General features: G+C 47.5%; 1 protein-coding gene across 1 annotated transcript in view; it reads right to left on the reverse strand.

Moving 5' to 3' along the window:
* The window catches only part of LOC126548494 (cytochrome P450 4V2-like), a 365,265-nt gene that overhangs the window by 8,571 nt on the left and 335,802 nt on the right, over positions 1-20,892 (reverse strand). The window contains exons 8-9 of the mRNA XM_055063137.1: positions 3,991-4,164; positions 3,142-3,208 (exon numbers count right to left, since the gene is read on the reverse strand). Coding sequence (XP_054919112.1) covers positions 3,142-3,208; positions 3,991-4,164 — 241 coding nt within the window. The remainder of the gene's footprint in view (positions 1-3,141; positions 3,209-3,990; positions 4,165-20,892) is intronic.

Raw genomic sequence — 20,892 nt, forward strand, 5'->3', positions numbered from 1 at the left:
CTGGAGACTCGGAAGGCTGGGTTGGTAAAATGCATACATTTAGTTTTAGTAAGATTTAGGAGCATTAACCATGACTTACACCATGTGTTAACTGCGTATAACTCATTTTAAAGAGCTACATGATCGTTATAACAAGATATGTTACGATAAAGTACACAATCATCCGCAAAAAGTTTAATGCGGGAATAAACAACGTTAGGCAAGTCATTAATATACACAAGGAAAAGTAACGGTACAGACACGCTCCTCTGTGACACTCCGGTCGTGAGGTGAGGAAAGGTTAAAAGATATTATCGGGTTTTACGTGCCAAAGCCCCGATCTGATTATGAGGCACGCCATAGTGGGGGACTCTCGAAATTTGGACCACCTGGCGTTCTTTAACGTGCACCTAAATCTATGTAGACGGGTGTTTTCGCATTTCGCCCCCACCGAAATGCCGCCCCCGTGGCCGGGATTCGATCCCGCGACCACGTGCTTAGCAGTACAACGCCGTAGCCACTAAGCAACCAAGGCGGGTCCTTTGACGAAAGGTTGAATAAGAAATGTTAGCAGAGGTGTACTGTAGTCTAGATGCTAGGCAATCAGTTATCCACCATAAAACATGGGGATGAATGTTAACTCCTGAAAGTTTAGCCAGGTGTCTTGAATGAGGCTCACGATCGAAAGCTTCGGCGAAGTCTAGGAATATTGCGTCAACCTGGAATCCGGTTTCAATAAATGAATGGATGTCGTCAAGAAATCCAGCGAGCTGTGTCACAAGAGCAGCATTTTCTAAAGTCGAGCTGGCATTCAAATATTAAACTGTTATCATCGAGATAGTTGGTGACTTGCGAATCAACAATGTGTTCATAAATTTGCAAATGGTGCTGGTTAATCACAGTGGTCGGTAGTTAAGGGGTGAGAAACGCCCGCCTGATTTATTAATTGGGATGATCTTACCTATTCGCCAGTCTTGAGAAATAGAACCAGTGGAAAGGTATTGCGTGAATATTGCGGACACTACCCGAGAGAGACAGTGTGACGCATTATTGAGAATCTTGCTATTAAATCCGTTGTAATCCGATTCACTTGAACTTTTTAGTGTGTATAGTAAAGTAAGAATGCCCGACTCTTTACTAACGATTTCAGACATGCTGAAGTCGGATCGTGCGGGCAAATCAGGGCATGTAGCGACCTTTTTGCAGGTGAAGACTGAACAAAACGCGTCACTTCGTAACTGTGCACACTGTAACTCGGGAACTACGTAGAATTAGTTAGGATTATGTCAGGCTGAAAACAGCGACTTATTATGTGCCAGAATCGTCCAGGGTTATTCGTATTTAAGGATACTAAATCAAGACTTAGAAGTGCCAACCTTTGCATTTATGCAGCGATGGGTATTCATTGTCGCATATTTTATATATTTGCCATGTCTCGGAATCTTTATCTACTTTATACGCCGTTCTGTAAAGCCGTTTCTTTTTATTATTGAGGCGCGGCAAGCGTTCATTGAATCAAGGAGTAGTATTATTGCATCTAATGCTAAAAACAAGGACGCACGGTTTGATAAGATTTCCAAAGGTGTCTCTAAACATAACTCAATTCACTTCAATATATATATTTCGAATGGAATATGTATCCATGAAGGTGTCTGCGAAGGTGAATAATTCAAAGTTAATCCCTGTAACGTTGGCCCGATATACTGTAGTGTCTAGTGGGTTTAGTTGAGTTATTTTTCTTTGTTATCGTGTAACCCGCCGCGGTTGCTCAGTGGCTCTGGTGTTGGGATGTTGAGCATGAAGTCGCGGGATCGAATCGCGGCCACGGCGGCCGCATTTCGATGGGGGCGAAATGCGAAAACATCCGTGTACCTAAATTTAGGTGCACGTTAAACAACCCCAGGTGATCGAAATTTCCGGAGTCCTCCACTACGGCGTGCCTCATAATCAGAAAGTGGTTTTGGCACGTAAAACTCCATAATGTATTTTTAAATTTTTTGTTATCGTGTAGTTAAGCAGGCCTGTTATAAATGCGTGAGCACACATACCGTCAAGGTGAGTGATATCGGAACCGATTAGACGATCACTCGTCAAGTTGAGATCTGGAATACTGGCCGACGTGCATGGTGAACGGGTTAGGAAAGTAACGAGTTAAGATAACGTATAGTCTAGACATTCATGAAGGAAATCATCAGTGTGAACAGCTGCAACAGATTCAGCTGTCCAGTTAATAACGGAGAAATTAAAATCACCGCCAATGATATGAATAGAACGTGGAAAAAGCACGCGCACTTCATTTAGAACCCTTCGAAACTCACTTGAATATGCATCATTCTTATCTGGAAAGCGGTGGACCAAACGTATGATAACATATCTGCTTGAACATTGAAGTGGAATTAAAGTGGGCTCTAGGAATGAATGAATGACAATTGGATACCGCAAGGAATTCCTTTCTTAAAGCTATGAGCATGCCACCTCATCTGCGGTTGCCTCGATCACAACCAAAAATGTGTGCCGATTTGGAAAGAAAAATTTTGTTATCGGAGATGGTATCGTTTAGCCACGTCTCCCTTCTGGTACAACCAGAGATGCCGAGTATGAATCAATGAGCGATGAAGGGGACACGTTTCTCGACATCACACTTCGAATGTAAGTGTATAAAAATGACGTGTTCGTAGAAGTTTTATGGGTATGTGGTTGCAAAGGCTGTCTAGTTCCCACATTTGCAGACGACGAAGCTTTGGCTTCTCATTCCGATACATGCTGTGACACACGCACTACACAGTTTGCTTCCGTGTTCCAAATACATGTGTCGCCGTTGACCAAGAGCTAATAAAAAAACTAGGCGAACACGGTCACCATATTTCTTTGTTTTCTTGTTTTTTTTAAACTGCCACAGCTTTCGTAGGTCATCTCGTACTGCTTTTGAGCAATCACGCAACATGCCAAATTCTGTGTTTTCCAACCTATACCCACGGTTTAGCACGGGCTTTAATTCTTTGTCATTGTAAAATTTAGCTATCTTAAGCTTCACTTTTCCCGGTGCGAAGCGGCCCAACCGACGTGCCCTGGAAACACAGGAAAGTCATACTTCCAGGTGGTTGTTACAAAACTCGACTGGAAGTTGTGTAAGATCAGGAAAAAACAAAAGAAAGGACTTACTTATGCAGAACTCTTTGTATATCTCTCGACCGATTATAGGCACTGAAGGAAACAATCGAAGACTCTCCTGTAAAATAAAAAATAAGAATGAAGTATAGTTTATATAGAAGATGCAAGATATCTCAGGAGATATCGTCGCATATACGAGCGCAGCAAGCACAAGATATCAGTGTGGTATCCATAACTTTGTCACACGAGGAAAAATTGTGCAGGCAAAAGGGGGGCGGTTAGAGGGGGTAGAGCGTAGTCGGGTTTTCCGGCACACCATTTACGTACGGTACATATGTACAACATACAACATACATATGCACAACATATATATGGCCACCAAAAAAATTTTAGAACGAAAGGGGGGGGGGTTGGGGGGGGGGGTGACGCTATACATTCTGCGGTCTTCAGCAAACACCAATATGGCCTTGACCAAAGAACTTCGAAGCATCAAACACAGCTGTATTTAATGACAAGTTAAGACTGCTGTGGTAATTCCTCATCATATGAATGTTGCCCATATGCGGAAGCATATTACTACCCCTCGTTTTCCCCTCTCACTGCGTCCTCAAACACTCGTATATGTTCATACGGTGGCATAAGGGCCGGTGTGTGTGTGTGTGTGTGTGCGCTTGCTTGCTTGCTTGAGCGCCTGTTCCTCTCCGCTGTAGCGAATTACCATGTTTTGTACTTCCATTTCTAGGCCGAGTGTTTTAGTTAGTTTCATTCGCGTGGGCGCCGCTCGCGTCCTCGAGTTTAGCGAGACAGAAAAAAATAATTAAAATGTGAGATACCGTCAGGTCGCAGCTCAGTTCTACGCATTTCAAAGGAGACTGGAAACACCTGGGTGCAGCAGAGTACCTTGATGCAGCATTCTAGGAACTTCATCTCCTTGAGATCAGCTACGGTGGCATAGCGGTCTCGGTCGCAGGCGAATATGAGGTCCATCTCGTCCTGTACCTTCTTCTGTGCTTCTAGGCTGTGGCCCAGCAAGTAGATGCACCAAGATATGGCTGCTGACGTCGTGTCGTGTCCCTGCGTGTGCATGTGTAACGTATTGAGCGGCACGTCTCGGTGTCGTTACCAATTTTAATTTCTAGAACGAACATTTAGACACTGATATTCCTTTATTTGCAGAGCCGGTATTCGCTACAACCAAAAATGACGTTTTTCCCCCCCGGAGTTGAGACGGTGCCAGCCTGCGACGATAAGGGAGCAATGTTGACAATCTAGTGGTTCTCCCGCTAAATTTAGCGTCTTTCGGTGCTTCCTAGCGGGAACATTCGTTCTTTTGCGGGCGACGGTTTTCTTTTAGCGGTTTTCATGTAATGCTTGCTTCTTTTTTGGCCATACAAAAACTTTTTTTTTGAATAATTGCTGCTTCACGTGTCAGAAACATGTCGCTTATCCATGGCCCTTTGGAAGTGAGAGGAATTGAGCATGTTTTCAGCCAGCTAAACATGATTAAAGCTAAGTTAAGAAAGAAAATTTCCGCTGAGCTGACAAGTGACATCCTTACTGTGCGGGTGGTCTCCCAAGAAATTATAAATGCTGCTTCAGTTACACGCTGCCCGAGCACGTAGCTCGCAAGATCGGTGCGATGGAGGCCTATGGCGTCAGCGATGGCTCCGACCCTAGACCCAGCAATGCCAGCCAACAAATACACACTGAGGACGGGCGACCACACCAAGATGAAAGAGAGAAAATTTTTCCATCATTTTAATCACCACTCGTTAGTTTAACCTGCTTTTCAGCCAGTGATTGCAGTTCATGAAGCCATATATTTGTAATTAATTTTCACAACACATTTCCGCGCTTTAGTCTCACAAAAATGGGCTTAATAAAAGTAAGAATTTATATATTTATTTTATTACGTACAAAAAAAAATTTCGTCATGTGAAGTTCTTTTTCAACCGCGTTCTACATACACGCAATGAAACATATACAGATCGTGATTTTGCTTGTCTGTATTTAACCGGTTTTTCGATTATTTTTGGTGCTCGTAACCCGGATTTTAAAGTTTGTCGCGGCCTCGACTAAGGGGTATTTTGATTTCTTGTTGGCAACACTGGAGTGGAGGCGGAAGAAAGCCGCAAAGTTGCGGCAGGTTGTAACCGCGCTGCGAGCACATGAGTGCAGGGAGAGGAGAACGGTGGGGCAGTGGCAGGGGGACGTAGGGTGGAACTGACATGAGAAGGTGAACAGCCGCGTTTGTGGCGGGGTGTTCGCAAAGCACCAGCTAGACTGGAAGGCTGAGCAAACGCTGGACTGAACGAGGATGAGACGTCCAGGCAAATTCTGTGCGGTGGGCCACTCGCACTTCGAGAGTGAATCGCGAGTGGCTCGCGCAATCGCAGTGTACACGATTGTGTATACGTGACCTGTTCTTGCCAGTTTTGTCCTGCATAGTGGCAAGTAAAAAAACCACCAACACTGAACCTTCTGCTTACCCAATGTGGCTAGCTTTCCCTTTTCTCCGATGTTCAAAGTTGAACACGGCCACTTTACCGAATACACGGTCAAGTTTGACCAACGTGTTTGACCAATGTTTGGTGAAAATCCCGAGTTCCGACAGCAACGGTGAATGAGCAGCTTTTCCATCCTCGCAATGCCTGCATAGTTGCGCGTGCGTTTAAACGTCCCAGAAATGATTAATCTTCTGCGATTTCAAGGTCGCCATCCAGAGTTTGCTCTCTGCGTTACGCCGTGGACCCCACGAACGACTTGTCGCTGACACACGAGAAATTTACCATCGGGCAGTTGAGAAAGCACATGGCTTCGAATTTCCATGGTTGTCAAGTCAGTGTGGTATCCTTTCAAACGAACAAGCAGACGCAACTGCTCGATCTTCACATAACAGTGACCCGCCGTGGTTGCTCAGTGGCTATGGTGTTGGGCTGCCTAGCATGAGGTCGCGGGATCGAATCCCGGCCACGGCGGCCGCATTTCGATTGGGGCGAAATGCGAAAACACCCGTGTACTTAGATTTAGGCGCACGTTAAAGATCCCCAGGTGGTCGAAATTTACCGAGTCCTCCACTACGGCGTGCCTCATAATCAGAAAGTGGTCTTGGCACGTAAAACCCTACAATTTAATTTAATTTTTACATAACAGTGGCTATTGCGTCGCTATGCCGACGTCAAGAACAGACGGAGCGGCAAAGCTTCTTGCTCGCAAGCTTACGTTGGCCCAATGCAATTCGGCTGAATCTAAAAACCAGCAACTCTGTTCCCTGGCTCCTCATCTGAAGCTCCGCCTTCCACATGGCTTACCACGACGGGAGGCAACTCTCATTTTTCGCCTATAGTTTGGAGCAGCTTTTATTAATGCGTACCCCTCCGTCATCGAAATGGCCACAAGTACAGAATGTGAAGTTTTCGGGTGCAAATAGACGGTAGAGCACCTTCTGTGTGATTGTCGTGATTTCAATGCTCTAAGAAAAGTCCTCAGCACCACGCTCGACAAGACCGGCAACCGTCCTCTTTCGGAAGCACCATATTCTTGAACCCTGGTAGCAGCCGAAATCGACCCGAAGTGCTTTGAAAGTGCTAATGTGCTGTTGAAATGAAGCGGGACTCATTTAGGAACTATATAATCTGCGAATTGATGCGTTCTTTCTTTTAATCTTCTCTTGTTTTCTCATATTTTCTGCCCTTTCCCCATCCCCCTGTGCAGTGTAGGCAACCGGAAACTTAATCTGGTGAACTTCTCTGCCTTTTACTTCTTTTTCTTTAATAAATGTATTTTAGGAGAGGTTGGTGCCTATGTGTGGCGGTGGCTACTCCTATTCTCTTACGTGATAGTTATCGTCGGAAAGTTCTCAACAATCACCAAAGTGTACAAATAAACACATGAACGAACATTCACGTACTAAGTCTCAGTACTGCAATATCAATAAATGTTCGCGCAACAGAAGGCTTCACATAGCATAAGTACTCACAAAACCGAAATGTTCACACGCAACGCATGAGCTCACGCCGCATAAATGTTCACAAAACCAAGATGTTCACACAAAAGATGTTGGGCACTTGAATGCCGCACTCTAAATGCAACAAATACAACTGCTATATGAAGGCGAAGACACAAAGAACATGTAATTAAGGGTGCCTGTTAATAATAACAATGCGAGCAATAACTGTTGTATGACTTAGTATTTCTGTGATATTTTTGATTGCTCCAAAAATTGTACAAAGGCGTGCGCAGTGATTGTTTGCACTTTTTCTGCTGGCCATGGACCGAAAATTTTTCCTAACGATAGTGGCCGTCTCTCTAAGCCATGTAGTTTTTAGAGAGATTCTTGCGGAGAGCATCGTGATTTTTACAGTGTAGAAGAATGTGTTCTATGTCTTCTTCAGCCTCTTCACACGAGCATGTAGCACAGTTAGTGTTTCCTATCCTATACAGGAAGCTTTTAGTAGAGGCAGTGCCTAGTCGAAGTCCATGAAGTGTTGTTGCAACAGATCGACTAATTTTAAACGGAATATTGAATTCTTTTCCAGGATCTGTATTATATAATTGAGAGTTCTGCGCATCATTTATGAACCAAGTTTCCTTGAACAATCTACCGCATAGTTTGTTCAATAGACATCGCGCATCACTCGCCGCTAGAGGAAGTATAGTGCTAATTAATTCTCTTGGTGTGCTGCATGTGCCATGTGATCAGCTGTTACATTTGATATGATTTCACAGTGACTTGGAATCCACTGGAAAGTTATGTCGTGTCGCAGATCTTTCGCTGTGGCGTATGTCTACTGTATTCCGTATGTCAATGTGCTGTTTGCTTTTCTTAAGCTGATTTCATTTAAGCAAAGCAATGAGGCTTGTGAGTCACTCAGAATTACCCAGCGAAGTGGTTCTGACTGCTGACATATGTAACGTATAGCCGAAAGCATTGCGTAAAGTTCTGCCGTTGTCAACGTTGTAAATTGGCAAAGTTGATCAGCTCTTTTCTCTTCGTATGCATGATTACAACGAAGGCGCCAAATAAAACAACGGACGAAGGAAGGCGACACGGGACAACCACGTAGGCGCACTAACAACTGAGCGTTTTATTTCTTGACACAGGAATAAATAGCTGCTGCGAAGATGACAGCAGCTATTTATTCCTGTGTCAAGAAATGGCAGCAGCAATTTATTCCTGTGTCAAGAAATGCCAGCAGCAATTTATTCCTGTGTGAAGAAATAAAACGCTCAGTTGTTAGTGCGCCTACGTGGTTGTCACGTGTCGCCTTCCTTCGTCCGTTGTTTTATTTGGCGCCTTCATTGCAATCATGTATAACCAACTCGCCCACCAGCACGTGCTCAGTGACTTGGTAAGCAAGTATATAAAACGCAGATGTGGAGCTTTGTGTCCAGCTTGATCCATCGGTATACAGGTGAATGCGATCTACGTACTTCGTGTAAAGATGTGATAAAGTTAATTGCTTTAACGCAACTACGGGCATATCACATTTGCGACCTACTCCAGGAATTGAAGTGACTATTTCTGGAATTACTAGTCGCCACGGGGGATGAGTTGCGCAAGTAGACCAGTATATTCGTGAGCAGGCAGTAAGTTTTTGCACCGCCGTATTTCTTCATGTATGCGTACAGCGGTTCTATCCTGAAGGTATTCGCATAGTGGATCATTAGCGTGTTGTGCAGCCAAACTAAAAAAGCGACGAGAAGTTTCCGTAAATCTTAATGCATGAAAAGTTGGTTGGCGGAACTCGGCAATTACCAAAACACTGCCAGATGCACGCGGAACAACCAGACATATGCGAAGCATTCTGGCCAGCAATCTTTCAATTGTTTCCTCTAGATTAGAGGATATGCCATGTAGCATAGGAGCAGAGTATGTTATTCTTTGCCTAATGATTGCCGACTGAATGCGTAGTAAGGAAGAGGTTGAGCTACCCCATCTCACTCCAGCAAATCGACGAAGAATGTTGATTAGGGAGTTGACTTTCTCCTCTAATGCTTTTATTTGGGGAGCCCATGTTAGCCGACTGTCTATGACAATAACCAAGAATTTGTGTTGCCACACAAGTTGCAGACGATGAGAGCCTAGCACGAGCTGGAATCTCGTGAGGCATTTCCTTGTAAAAGAAAGTACAGCAGTTTTATCATGTGAAATAATCATACCTCTGCTTTTCAAAAAATCATTAATTAGTGTTAGGCCAGCTTGTAGCTTTTGTTGAACGGCTTGAGTACTCGAGTCAGATTACTCGAATCAGCGACCGAGGACTGCTCAGAGTGGTCACTCTGGCACCGACGGCAGCCTCACCGCGGCTGATCGCTCTGCGGCGCCGATATCGTCGCTAGGCCTTCTCCTCTTCACTTGAAAGCTGACGGCGCTTCGGAATGAATCACCGACGCTTACAAGTCGCAATATTTTTTTTGCCGTCGTTCTCTCTCTTCGCAATAATAATACATAAAAAAGGAAATGCGCTAACATTAACGGCACCGCCACTGGCTGCGATGCTAGCACAGCCGAGCCGCTCGTCTGCCGTCGGTAGCCGCGCACTGCAGCCGAGCTCGACAAGTACCTGAGCTCTCGTTCGTGTTTAATTAACGTTTGACAGTGGATATCGTGTTTCATAAAATGTACAATTTGCGCATCACTTTATCTGGCGGAAATTATTTTTATTGCAGCAGTAGCTTAGCCTATGTTTGCGACGCTGGTGGCGGAGGCGCGCATCTTCGCGGTCGTCGATTGGCCCGTCGTTCGTGCGGAGGGCGGTGCTCCGGCCGACCTGCCGTCTACTTTAGACACCTCTCGCGCGGCAGACGTTCTACGCCACTGGAGATCGGTTCGTCGTTACGGCATGTTTGCCGCTAGCGTGGGCGTGCTTTAATTCTTCGAATGAAAACGGCTGATATAGGTCATGATGATGGCTATTGATAGAAAATTTGATCGATGCTTTGACTTCTTCGACAGAGTTACTGTATTCAGGTGTGTTTACTGCTGCACTTGGGCATGTAATAAGGGGCCTTATAACGTACAACTATTCCAATATGTTTTTATTCTAATCTCCTGACGTCAAATTTGCGTAAACGCCGACGCAAGCATCCGGCGCTGACCCGCAGGGTTGTGTGAACCGACCAATCAAACGCTCTCCTCGTTCATAGGAGGTCACTTTTGCTTGCTTGAAAAACGATTAACATTGCCTACACTGCGCAGCTTGTCTTATCTAATTGGCTGACAAGAGGCGAGGAGCACGCTCAAGCGGAGAGGGATTCGATGGGGCCGAGCCACTGCACTGAAAACCGACAACCGGATGAAGAGGGTGGTGCCGGCGTCTGCGATTGGTCCGTTTTCCCTTGCTTAGTTTGTGGTGGCTGGTCGAAAAGCGTGGCGGCATCCAACGGAAGCTTAAGAATGACGCTAAAACAGATCCTCAACAAAGAAGTATTGGCAGAACGAGGTCGTAAACGTGCCGAAAGTGCACGAAAGCGTTACACGGCCCCGCAAAAAGTTTCATTATACTCAAATAAACCGATGCTCTCCTGCAGGTGCGAGCAGCCAGTGCCTGAGCGATCGGCGGCAGCCATCTTTTATTCCTTTCGGAACGGGGCAGCCTGCTGCTATTCAGAAGAAAATTCAGTTTTGTTCAGCATATTAATGCACCTTTAAAGCGTTCACGTTACTTTGACGCGGTGAGTTTTTGCGGTTTCATGACGTCGCGTGCAAGGCAGGCGAAGTGGGTGCAGCCCGAAAACTTTTGACCAATAGCCGAGGGCTAACGGCGAAGAGGCCTCGAATCAGAAATAACTATTCTTCTTTTGTTCGGTCAAATCATGCATAATGAGTGTGTACACGTCATATCAGATGGGGAGATATCGCAGTTTTCATGACGTCGCGTGACAGACAGGTGAGGTGGGGGTGGTTCAAAACGTTTCTGACCAATGGCGGAGGGCGGATTGCAGAATTAGAATAGAAAAGTTTGGAATAGCTTTACGTTATAGCGCCCCTTGAAGCTGACAGAACTCGTTCGCAACGGTCGTTTCCGGTACTTTCTGGACTAAAGCTAGAGCTCTGAATGGGTCTTGGTGTGTTACTGACCCATTCAAAGAGCGCAGAACATTCTATAGTTTTGATTCAGGTGCAGAGGGAGTAAGTGAAGTGCAGAATTCCTGCCAGGGCTTTGTACCTAGGCGCTCCATCTGCTGACCCATACGATCGTACGTATTTCGACATTCTCGGTAATCTTCAATAAGGCCTATTCGTCGGTATTTTCTTTCAGCTCTGCGGCGTATAGCCCTGAGCCTTTCGTATTCAGAGTCTACACCAGCGTAACCTTCAGGTATCTTAACAAACATTGAGCAAAGGTTTAATTTATCTTCAATAAGCGATAATAGAGTGTCTGTATCACTGACCGCATCAGCTTGATTGTAATGTGATATCGAAATGCTTGCCAATTTCTTATCTTTGCAGTGCGCCGATAAGTCGAAAATCGTAGTCTGGAATGCTGTATTAGAATCAGAAAATGATCGCTACGCTTTATTTCAATGTTTCGCCTCCCCCTTGAGCCAATGATTCAAATCTTGTTTACGCAGGTACAGGCGCACGAAGTCAATTCTTGACCTCAGAGAATCTCGGCGCATGCAGAAGACGATAAAACGCTGAATGAATAAGCTAGCGGATCAAAGATGGAAATGCTTTTGCGAGTCACTGGACCCCCGCAAGCTATTGTTCCGTGTATGGCATACACTACGGGGTCTTTGCTCAAACCTCCAGCAACGACGCCCTTTCAATGCCCTTGCTCTCTATCAAAACCACCGTGAGATAAACGTTACAGAGGAATTTTGTGCGAAAGTTGCCGGCAGCACAGTTTTAGTCGCTGACATGGATTTAGCAACATCCCCGGTCCACGAGATACAAGTATGGACGCTTCATTCTCTATGGAAGAGTCAGAAGCTGCTATGGCGCTCTGTAGGTGTTCGTCTCCACCAGGGCCCGATGGCATAACATATACTGCTTTGCGCCACCTAAGTCAAGAAGCACAAAGGGAACTCCTCAGCCTTTTTAATAGGTCATTGCAAGATGATGTCGTCTCACAGGAATGGAAACGCAGCCGCCTGGTACCGCTTCTAAAAGTAGGAAAGACACCGCTCGAACTGGCATCTTATCGGATTATAGCTCTTGCCAGCTGCGTCGGGAAGCTCATGGAACGTATGATCCTCATGCGTCTCGAATGTTACCTTGAATACCACAAAATTTACCCTGACTCTATGGCGGGATTTCGACGAGGTCGTTTATCGATTGACAGTGTCATCGATCTAGTATCATCTGTAGAACAGCCAAAATCTCGGAGGCGATTATCAGTAGCACTCTTTCTTGACGTGAAAGGCGCTTACGACAACGTTTCCCATCAAACCATTCTAGACGCACTTTTGACAATTGAATTAGGAGGGCGAGTATATCGATGGATCAGAAACTACTTGACACAAAGGTCCTTGTTCGGACGTACGGAAGGTGGTCCGAATACCAACCACTACACATGCCGAGGCGTTCCCCAAGGCGGTGTTCTAAGCCCTATTCTTTTCAACCTCGCACTTCTTGGGCTGCCCGAATCCCTACCGGAAACAGTGAGTGTCTCAATCTACGCCGACGACATCTGCATCTGGACATCAACGGTCACTCGCCTGCAGGTTCGCGCAAGGCTACGGAAAGCAGCAACACAGGCACCTGACTATCTCCACACACAAGGCCTTACCATCTCAACAGATTGGATTGGATTGGAGCAAACTCTATTTGTACCTGCAGTTGGGCGCTCGCACGCCCCGACGAGGGCCTACGTCATCTTCGAGGTTGCCGTTACTCGGCGCGGGTCTCCGCTGGTCGTTGCCGGCTCGCTGGGTCCCTGCCTTTCAAGCGCCCCGAGGACCTGCTGGACGGCCCACAGCTGTTGGTCTTATTCGTAGCTCTTCGCGGCTGCCTCGAGCCGCGGTGGGATCATTCTTGATCTTGCTTCTTCAGGATTGTTTATGCAGTCCCACAAGATGTGCGTGTAATCTGCCGTCTTCCTCCGGCAGATTCTGCACTTATCGGTCGGGTATGTCTCGGGGTACATGCGATGCATCAGTCCCGGGCTCGGTAGTGATCCGGTCTGGAGTTGTCTCAGTAGTGGAGTAGAGTGGAGTGTCTCAGAGTGGAGCTGTCTCCATTCGACTCAGCCTCGGAAGCGGCAGGGGAGGGGAGCCCTCCGAGCCAGGCGGTAGGCCTTCGTGGTATCGTTGTAGTCTGTCATGCGGTCCTTGGCTCCGAACCACGTCGAACGGTCTGTCGCCGGGGCGCGGTTGGTTAGCGCTCGCGCCGCTGCGTGTACCGTCTCATTGTGGTTCTCATCGCGTTCTGACGCGTCACCCGCGTGCGCCGGGAACCACTTGAGTCTTACTTTTCTGTCTTGCAGTTTGGCCACTCGCAGTACGCGCTCGGTCTCCCTGCATATTTGGCCTTTGGCGAAGTTTCGCACGCCTGTCTCGAGTCACTCAGCACCGTGTGGCAGTCTGCGTCGGCGATGGCCAGGGCGATGGCTACCTCATCCGCTTGTTCCACTCCGGCGCTTCTCACGTTCGCTGCCATCCTCGGGGCGCCGGTTTACGCCTTTATGACGACCACTGCGAAGGCATTCCGTTGGTATTCGGCCGCGTCCACGTACCGCGCGTGCTCGTCGTTGGCGTGCAGGTCGATGAGAGCCTTGGCCCTCGCCGCTCTTCTTCCCTTGTTGAACTCGGGATTCATGTTCTTGGGTATGGGGTTGATTCTGGTCTGGCGTTAGACTTCTTCGGGGACGGCGAGCTTCATCTCCACCTCGTTCGAGCGTCCTATTCCCAGGTCGTCCAGTATCCTACCGGCTTTGGTTGTGGACAGCCGCTCCAGTTGAGAGGTTCGTTGTGCTTCGGCTATTTCTCAGAGCGTGTTGTGTATACCGAGTTGTAACAAGCGGGTCGTGCTCGTGGACTCGAAGAGGCCCAGCGCCGTCTTGTACGCTCTCCGGCTTCGATGAGATGCGCAAGCCGGCTGCCTACTTTGTCGATCTCCGCGCCCGTTTCAATTTCTTTGGTAGCGTCGCGTATGCTATTCGTGATTTCAGCCGTTCACGAGTCCATGTCTTTGATCTCGTCGTCACCGTCTCTCTTCTGGCTTCTGGCGTCTCGGAAGGCATCCCAGTCAATCCATCTGTGTGTTTTGACACTGGTGTCGTTGTGTTCCAGTATGCCGATTTCCACGATGGTGTGGTCGCTGCAGAGGTCGGTCCCCGGGTTTCTCCAGGCGATCGCGCCCCGTACGTCGTTCTTGACGAACGTGAGGTCCGGAGTGGTGTCCCGGGACACGCAGTTACCGATTCTCGTCGGATGCGTCGGGTCCGTGATGAGGGTGAAGTCGAGTTTCGTGGAATCTTGGTACAGGTCGCGGCCCATGGCTGTGTACTTGCTGTAGCCCCAGGCAGGGTTCATCGCGTTGAAATCGCCGCACGCGATCAGCGTGTTGCGGCCCGCTGCAGTGCTGGCTCTGTGCAGTAATGTCTTGAATCTGTTTTCTCTGCGATGGGTTGCTGTAGACGTTGAGCAGAAATATGCTTCCTTTTCTCTTCTTACCCTGGATGATTTCGGTGAAAGGGTGCTCGACCTTGATATTGCTTTGCAGCTTGTGTTCGACGAACGTGAGTCCCTACCTGACCAGGGTGCACAGGCCTCTCACGTCGGGCGGTCGCTTGTGCACTCTGTAGCCGGTGAGGGACGGTGCGTCGGTCAGTGTTTCTTGTAATAGTATAACGTCCGGCTTGCGCACGGCATGTGCGATTTGCTGTTCGATTACTCCCTTCTTCCTTCCGAGGCCACGACAGTTTCATTGCCACGCTGTTACACCTGCTGCTGCTGGTGTTGCGTTGGCGGCCGTGATTGCTTTGGCGTGTACGGGCCTCCCTGGTTAGGTGGATGTTGCGCCAAGAGGGGCGCAAACGTCGGGTGGCTTACCATCGGCTGTAGGGTCCTTTCGATGTAGGCGAATCTTTTCTTGTTCTCGGCTTTGTAGGTATCCATTGTTTGTTTCACTGCTGTCACTGCTGCGATGTTCGCCGTGATTAGCTGTTCGAGTTTAGTGAATGTCGCTTCCAATTTCGCTTCGAGGTTGTCAATGCGATCGTTTTCTGTTTGCTTGCGCGTGACCTCGACGGCTCGCTTCTTCGGTGCCGGTTCTTCTACGGCTGTCTCCTGGGCGTTCGTGGTTGTTTCCTCGGTCTTGCTTGTGATTGGCGTGGGTCTCTGTAGAGGCTCGTTGTTGCATAGCGGTAACTGACGGATCTCGGCAATCTCTCTCGTAAGGTTGCTGGTGGTCGTTCGCAACGCCGCGTTTTCTTGTCGTAGGGTCTCATTTGCTTCTCGTATCTTGTTCATATCTTCTTTCTTCGTCGCTTCGCTGATTTTCTGCGCGTTCCTTACATTGTTCCTTTTCGCTGCATCGACCCAACTCGTTCACGTGATGGTTACCTTTTCCTGCTGAGGCTTCTCTTGCAGCAGCTGCTGTCTCTGGATTTAGGCGCGCGGTTCTCCGATGGGGTCCTTGACTTTCGCGTAGCTGGCGGCTTGTCGAGTGGCGGGAAATCGCTCTCCGACAGCAGCTGGCGTTCGGCCTGTCGGCGCTCCCATTGTAGCTTGCGCACTACGTAGGGGATCTTGTATTTCGCCTTGCACGTTCGGTCTCCGGTCGGTTGTTCTTCCCCACACAACTTACATTTTGGGGTGGAGCGATGGTCTTCTGTAGGGTTCGCGAGTCCGCAGGCCAGGCACGTCTTGATTGTGGGGGTCGGGCACACGTCCTTGCGGTGTCCCACTCGACCGCACTGCTGACAAACGTCGATCTGTTTCCTGTAGAGGCTGCACGGTATCAGGGTGACTCCGTATCGGACGAAGTTCGGTACCTTGGCTCCCTAGAAACGCAACGATTGCAGTGGTCGTGCTGCCAATCCTCTTTGCGCCCACTGCTAGCGGGTTCCTCTCGTTAACGATGTGCCTATCTGTATCAACAGAATAATGTGCGTTAGTCGCGTTTACGCCAAAAGCGATGACTCGTTATCCAGTTCGCATAAATGGCCAGCCTATCTGCTACAAGAGCAATCATCGGTTTTTGGGCGTCATTGTTCACCGGGAGCCCTCAGGTTGCCCACTTGAAGAAGAAGCTCACATCTATTGTTCACGTTTTCAAGTTCATCGCCTGCAAAACATGGGGATCGTCGGTGGGCTCCATGCTACAGTTATACAGAGCACTTTTTATCGGATTCCTACGCTATGGCTCTCCCGTGCTTGCTAAAACATGCAAGTCAAATCTTCGAGAACTTCCGAGTGTGCAAGCATAGGCACTACGTGTTTGCCTAGGCCTTCCGCGGAGCGCCTCAACGGCAGGAACCATTATAATGGCTCAAGACCATCCGATCACGACTTACATTAGCACAGACAGGCTTAGGGCCCATGTTCGTCATGTTTCATGGATGCAGTCAAGCTCTCTTGTCTGCCTGCCGGAACGACGACCACAGGCGTCCTTCTCCAACGAGGTCAGCATCCACCGTGCCTCCTTACCATCGGGCTTCACACCCTCAGCACGTTCAACCTCAGCTCTGTGGTGTTTAAAACAACCTCAAGTGCGTCTTATGGTTCCAGCGATAAGAAAGAAGACCGACCTGCCTACCTTGGCCTTGAAGCAAGCAGCTTCGAATTGTTTGCACACGTTCTACTTTGACCGAGTGCACATATATACGGATGGCTCTTCCACTCAGACCAGCTATACCGGCGCAGCGGTTATACCATCACGGTCAATAAGCACCCGATACAAGATTTCTCACTTGACAACATCCACCGGTTCAGAGCTTGTTGACCTCCGAGGTGCCGTTGATTATATTAACAACCAACCGGCTAATCGGTGGGCGATATTCTGCGATTCGAAGGCGGCCTTATAATGTCTTCTGTCATCTCTTTCTGGTTAACCTCCCTGCCTTTTTCTTATCTCTTTTCCTCCTTCTTCGTCGCGGGTCCTGTGAGCAACTCGTGTCGGAGATACGAGAAATACACCATCATATGATCGCGAAAGGACACGACGTCGTGTTTCAGTGGCTGCCAGGCCATTGCGGTATCTCCGGCAGCGACCTCGCTAACGAAGCTGCAAGGAAAGCACACGAAAGAGCAACCCTTGTTTGTGTACCTTTATCGCGGACTGACGCAGCCCAACACTTAAGCAAGCTAGCGGACCATAAGATATTGGAGAAGTGGTGCACACCTGAATTCACTTAACATCGACTGCATTCCCTCAATCTATCTATGCAACTGCGGCTGTTACCAGGGCTTCCTCGTAATGAGGAAACAATGCTGTGCCGCTTACGCTTGGGCGTCGCATTCACCAATGCATATACTTTTTTTATTGGAATGGCTGATAGCGGCCGAGTGCAATGCCTGCGGTGTCGAGGAAACTAAAGAACATCTACTGTGCTACTGCCCATCTTTTTAAAATGAAAGACATGACCTCTGCACAGCTCTTAATCAGTTAGATAGAAAACCGTTCACCTTGAACGAGATCTTGGGACCATGGCCTCGCATATCGCAGCTAGAAAAGGCCACAAAAGCGCTGCTGCGATATCTGAAAGCTACCGGATTGAGTCAGCGGCTGTGATCCGGACTGAGTGACCGAATGATATCCCAAGTGGACTTTCTCTTCTTCTTTTAATCTTTCCGTCCCATTTTCTCTTTCCCCAGTGTAGGGTAGCCAACCGGGATCAGTCCTGGTTAACCTCCTTACCTTTAATTGATCATTTGCTCTCTTTATTCGAGCGCTGCTACAGTTCTTGAAGTGCACCGTTCTGAGATACCATTCACAGTCTTGTGCATCCCCCTGTTGGCACACAGTATTCCCCCTCTCCCTCTTTCTATTTACATTTATTTTTTTGTCCCCAGTGTAGGGTAGAAAACCGGATGCTCGTCTGGTTGACCTCCCTGCATTTCCTCTCCCTGCTTTCTCTCTTTCTCTCTCTTTCTTTCTATAAGCAATGAGAAACAGCGATAAGCAAATATTTTTGTGCCTTGGGTATTACAAGGGGACGCGAAAACCATGCATCAATTGTCGACGGCTAGGAGGGTTTGGAGAGTGGAACAGAAATGGTGGTGGTGTAAGAATTCCAAGACAATGGCCTTTGTCAACGCTTTCATTTATTATGGTTGACAGTTCTCTTTTCATGTTGGGTTGCACGAATACAAATAGCGGCATAAAAAAATAAAAAAAAGTGATTGAAGCCTTATTTTGTTTATTGATAAACTGTGTATGGGCACGCAAAGCAGAGGCAGATTGATCGTGAATATCAATCCATCACTGCTTTGTGTAATCAAGAGGCTGTGAACTTCTAGCGGAAGGGGCACTACGCCTGCCTGTCGTCCAATAAGTCAGAGAGAGAGAGCGTGAAAAAACAAAAAGGTGGACGACACATCACGAAGTTTTCTACGATGAAATGAAAAGTAGAAACCCAACTAGAGTGAAAGGTAAGAGGGATTGCACTATTAAAATAAGATCACAGAAACAGTGTTGCACACAAAAGTCTCAAAAGCAACACGCTAGTGGTGAAGATCAATCACAATTATTAAATAAACAGTATGCAGCAACCATAGTCTGCACATGTTTTTTTAGGGACATGTTGACTCGGCTTAAAAAAAGCAAACCAGCCTCAACTTATCGAGGTGCACAGTCGCCTAACAGAAAATCGTCCTGGGGCTGTATTTTGGTTGTGATTCTGTTGTTCTGATTCTAGTCATCATCGGTCTACTATTGTCTATATTCTATTCAGGGGCGTAGCTAGGGGGGGAGGGGGGCTTATGGGGCATCAGCCCCTCCCGCCCCTCGAAATATTTTCGTGCTGTCCATGCGCCGCCGGCCAAAACAACCCCCGGCGCCGGAAATCATGCTTGATTTTGTCTAGAATGTCCTTTTCACGCTCGAAAAAACATTTTAGCGACATTCTTGCGCGAACATTGCGAAATTGGGCTGGATTTCGCGGCAACGCCCATGCACCGGGAGTCAGATATCGTAACGCAAGGAGCTCCATCCGAGCACAAACTTGCGGCCGGGCTCGTCGCGGCATCTCGCTGAGACCGCGGAATCGGGAGCGCTTGGATTTCAATTCTGACACTTTATGGGCATAAAGTTCTAATAAACGTTTGATGCGAAAGGTGCATTGATATTTCCAAAGTCGTGCTTTAGATTTTCAATTCCGGAACTTTGTCGGCTTAATGATGTTATAAACATTTGATGCCAAAGGTGCACTGACTTTTCTAAAGTCTTAGATCGGAACATCCAACGAGACAAGCCAAATCAACACACTTTCAGACAAGTTGACAAAACACGCAGCGAGATACGATGAGACGAAGCGTCGTGGTGGTTCATTTGTGCTGTCATCTCGCATAAAAAAATATCAACATGTTTTTTCACCTACGCCAAAGCATCCATGTCAAGACACTAAAGCCAGCCAGGGTAACTACGTTCTTATTTATGTTTTCTACTTTGACTTTTATTCGTGAGGACACATTGAGCCTCTTAAATTGTTTTATTCTCGCTACCCTACCCGCGGGCTCGCAGAGCCAGCCAGAGCGCATGCGTTTTTCTTTTGTTGCCCCGAAACCACCGCGCGGCGTACTTCGGTACGCGTGTGGTTTTCTCTGGCCGAGTGAATTTTCGCCTTGCAGAGTTTTGGACGCCTTCTGGCTAGCAGACGAGAAAAAGAAACTGTGGTCGCTCACCGCCATCACTGTGAAGACTTGACAGATTTCCGTGTTCGCTTGAGCTCAACCTCTCCGGGAAGTCTTGTCTCGCTGGTGTAAAATACTGAGCACTATGCGTATGGTTCTCGGTGGACCAAGCGTCTCCCGTTTTCTTCCATATTCATTCGGTAGCCACATTAGGTGCCCAAAGTAGGCATTGGATTGTCTCCAACATACTCTCCTTCGCGTTTTTTTTTTTTTCATTTCGATGCCTCCGCCCCACAAAAGGAAAAAAAAAAAAGATACATTGTTGCGGCGCAGCGAATTGTCGCATGCATGGTGACAGTTTGTTACATCTTTTGCGGAAAGTAATCGACCACGGCACGCTTCGGTTGCCGGATACTATTATTATATTATTGCGATAGCAACTATATGAAGACTCCAGGCGCATTCCTGCTGTCGCCGTTGCCGTCATGTTTCGTATGAAGTCTCAGGGAAAGTATGTGCGAGTGAAAGAGTAGGGGGGATGGAATAGGTGAGCCGACGATGGTGGCTCAGTCTTACGTGCGCAAAGGCGAAAAGCGGGTAGTAAGCGCGCCGCCTTCCGTCCACGCGACACATCGGATGGAGTGGATGGAATGGGGGCGGATCTAGGAATCTGTGATTGCGCTACATCTTTGTTTGCCTTGTTTGACGCATTATATACAGTGACTTTTTCTTAGATACGTAGATTTATTCGATAGTTATACGTATATCTAAATATCTTGTTGCGAGGTTTTGTGTATACGTGCAGTGAACTTTCTTTACAGTGACACTTTTTTGCCCTTTATCAAGTATTTGTATATTCCATGGTATCTTCGCATTTCTAATAAACTAGGGCGAGTTAAATGAAAGTGAGCCTACCGACCCCGCGCAATAATGATTCGGTTAATTATCTGCGAGGCATGCGCGTAGCACACAGACATCTTTCATATACAAAAGTGGCATGCTGACGTGAGGGTAAGTGTTCTTTAATGTTCTCATACACTGGATTGAACATGGTTGCGT

The sequence above is a fragment of the Dermacentor andersoni genome, chromosome 1, assembly GCF_023375885.2.
Source record: "Dermacentor andersoni chromosome 1, qqDerAnde1_hic_scaffold, whole genome shotgun sequence".
Classification (NCBI taxonomy): Eukaryota; Metazoa; Arthropoda; class Arachnida; order Ixodida; family Ixodidae; genus Dermacentor; species Dermacentor andersoni.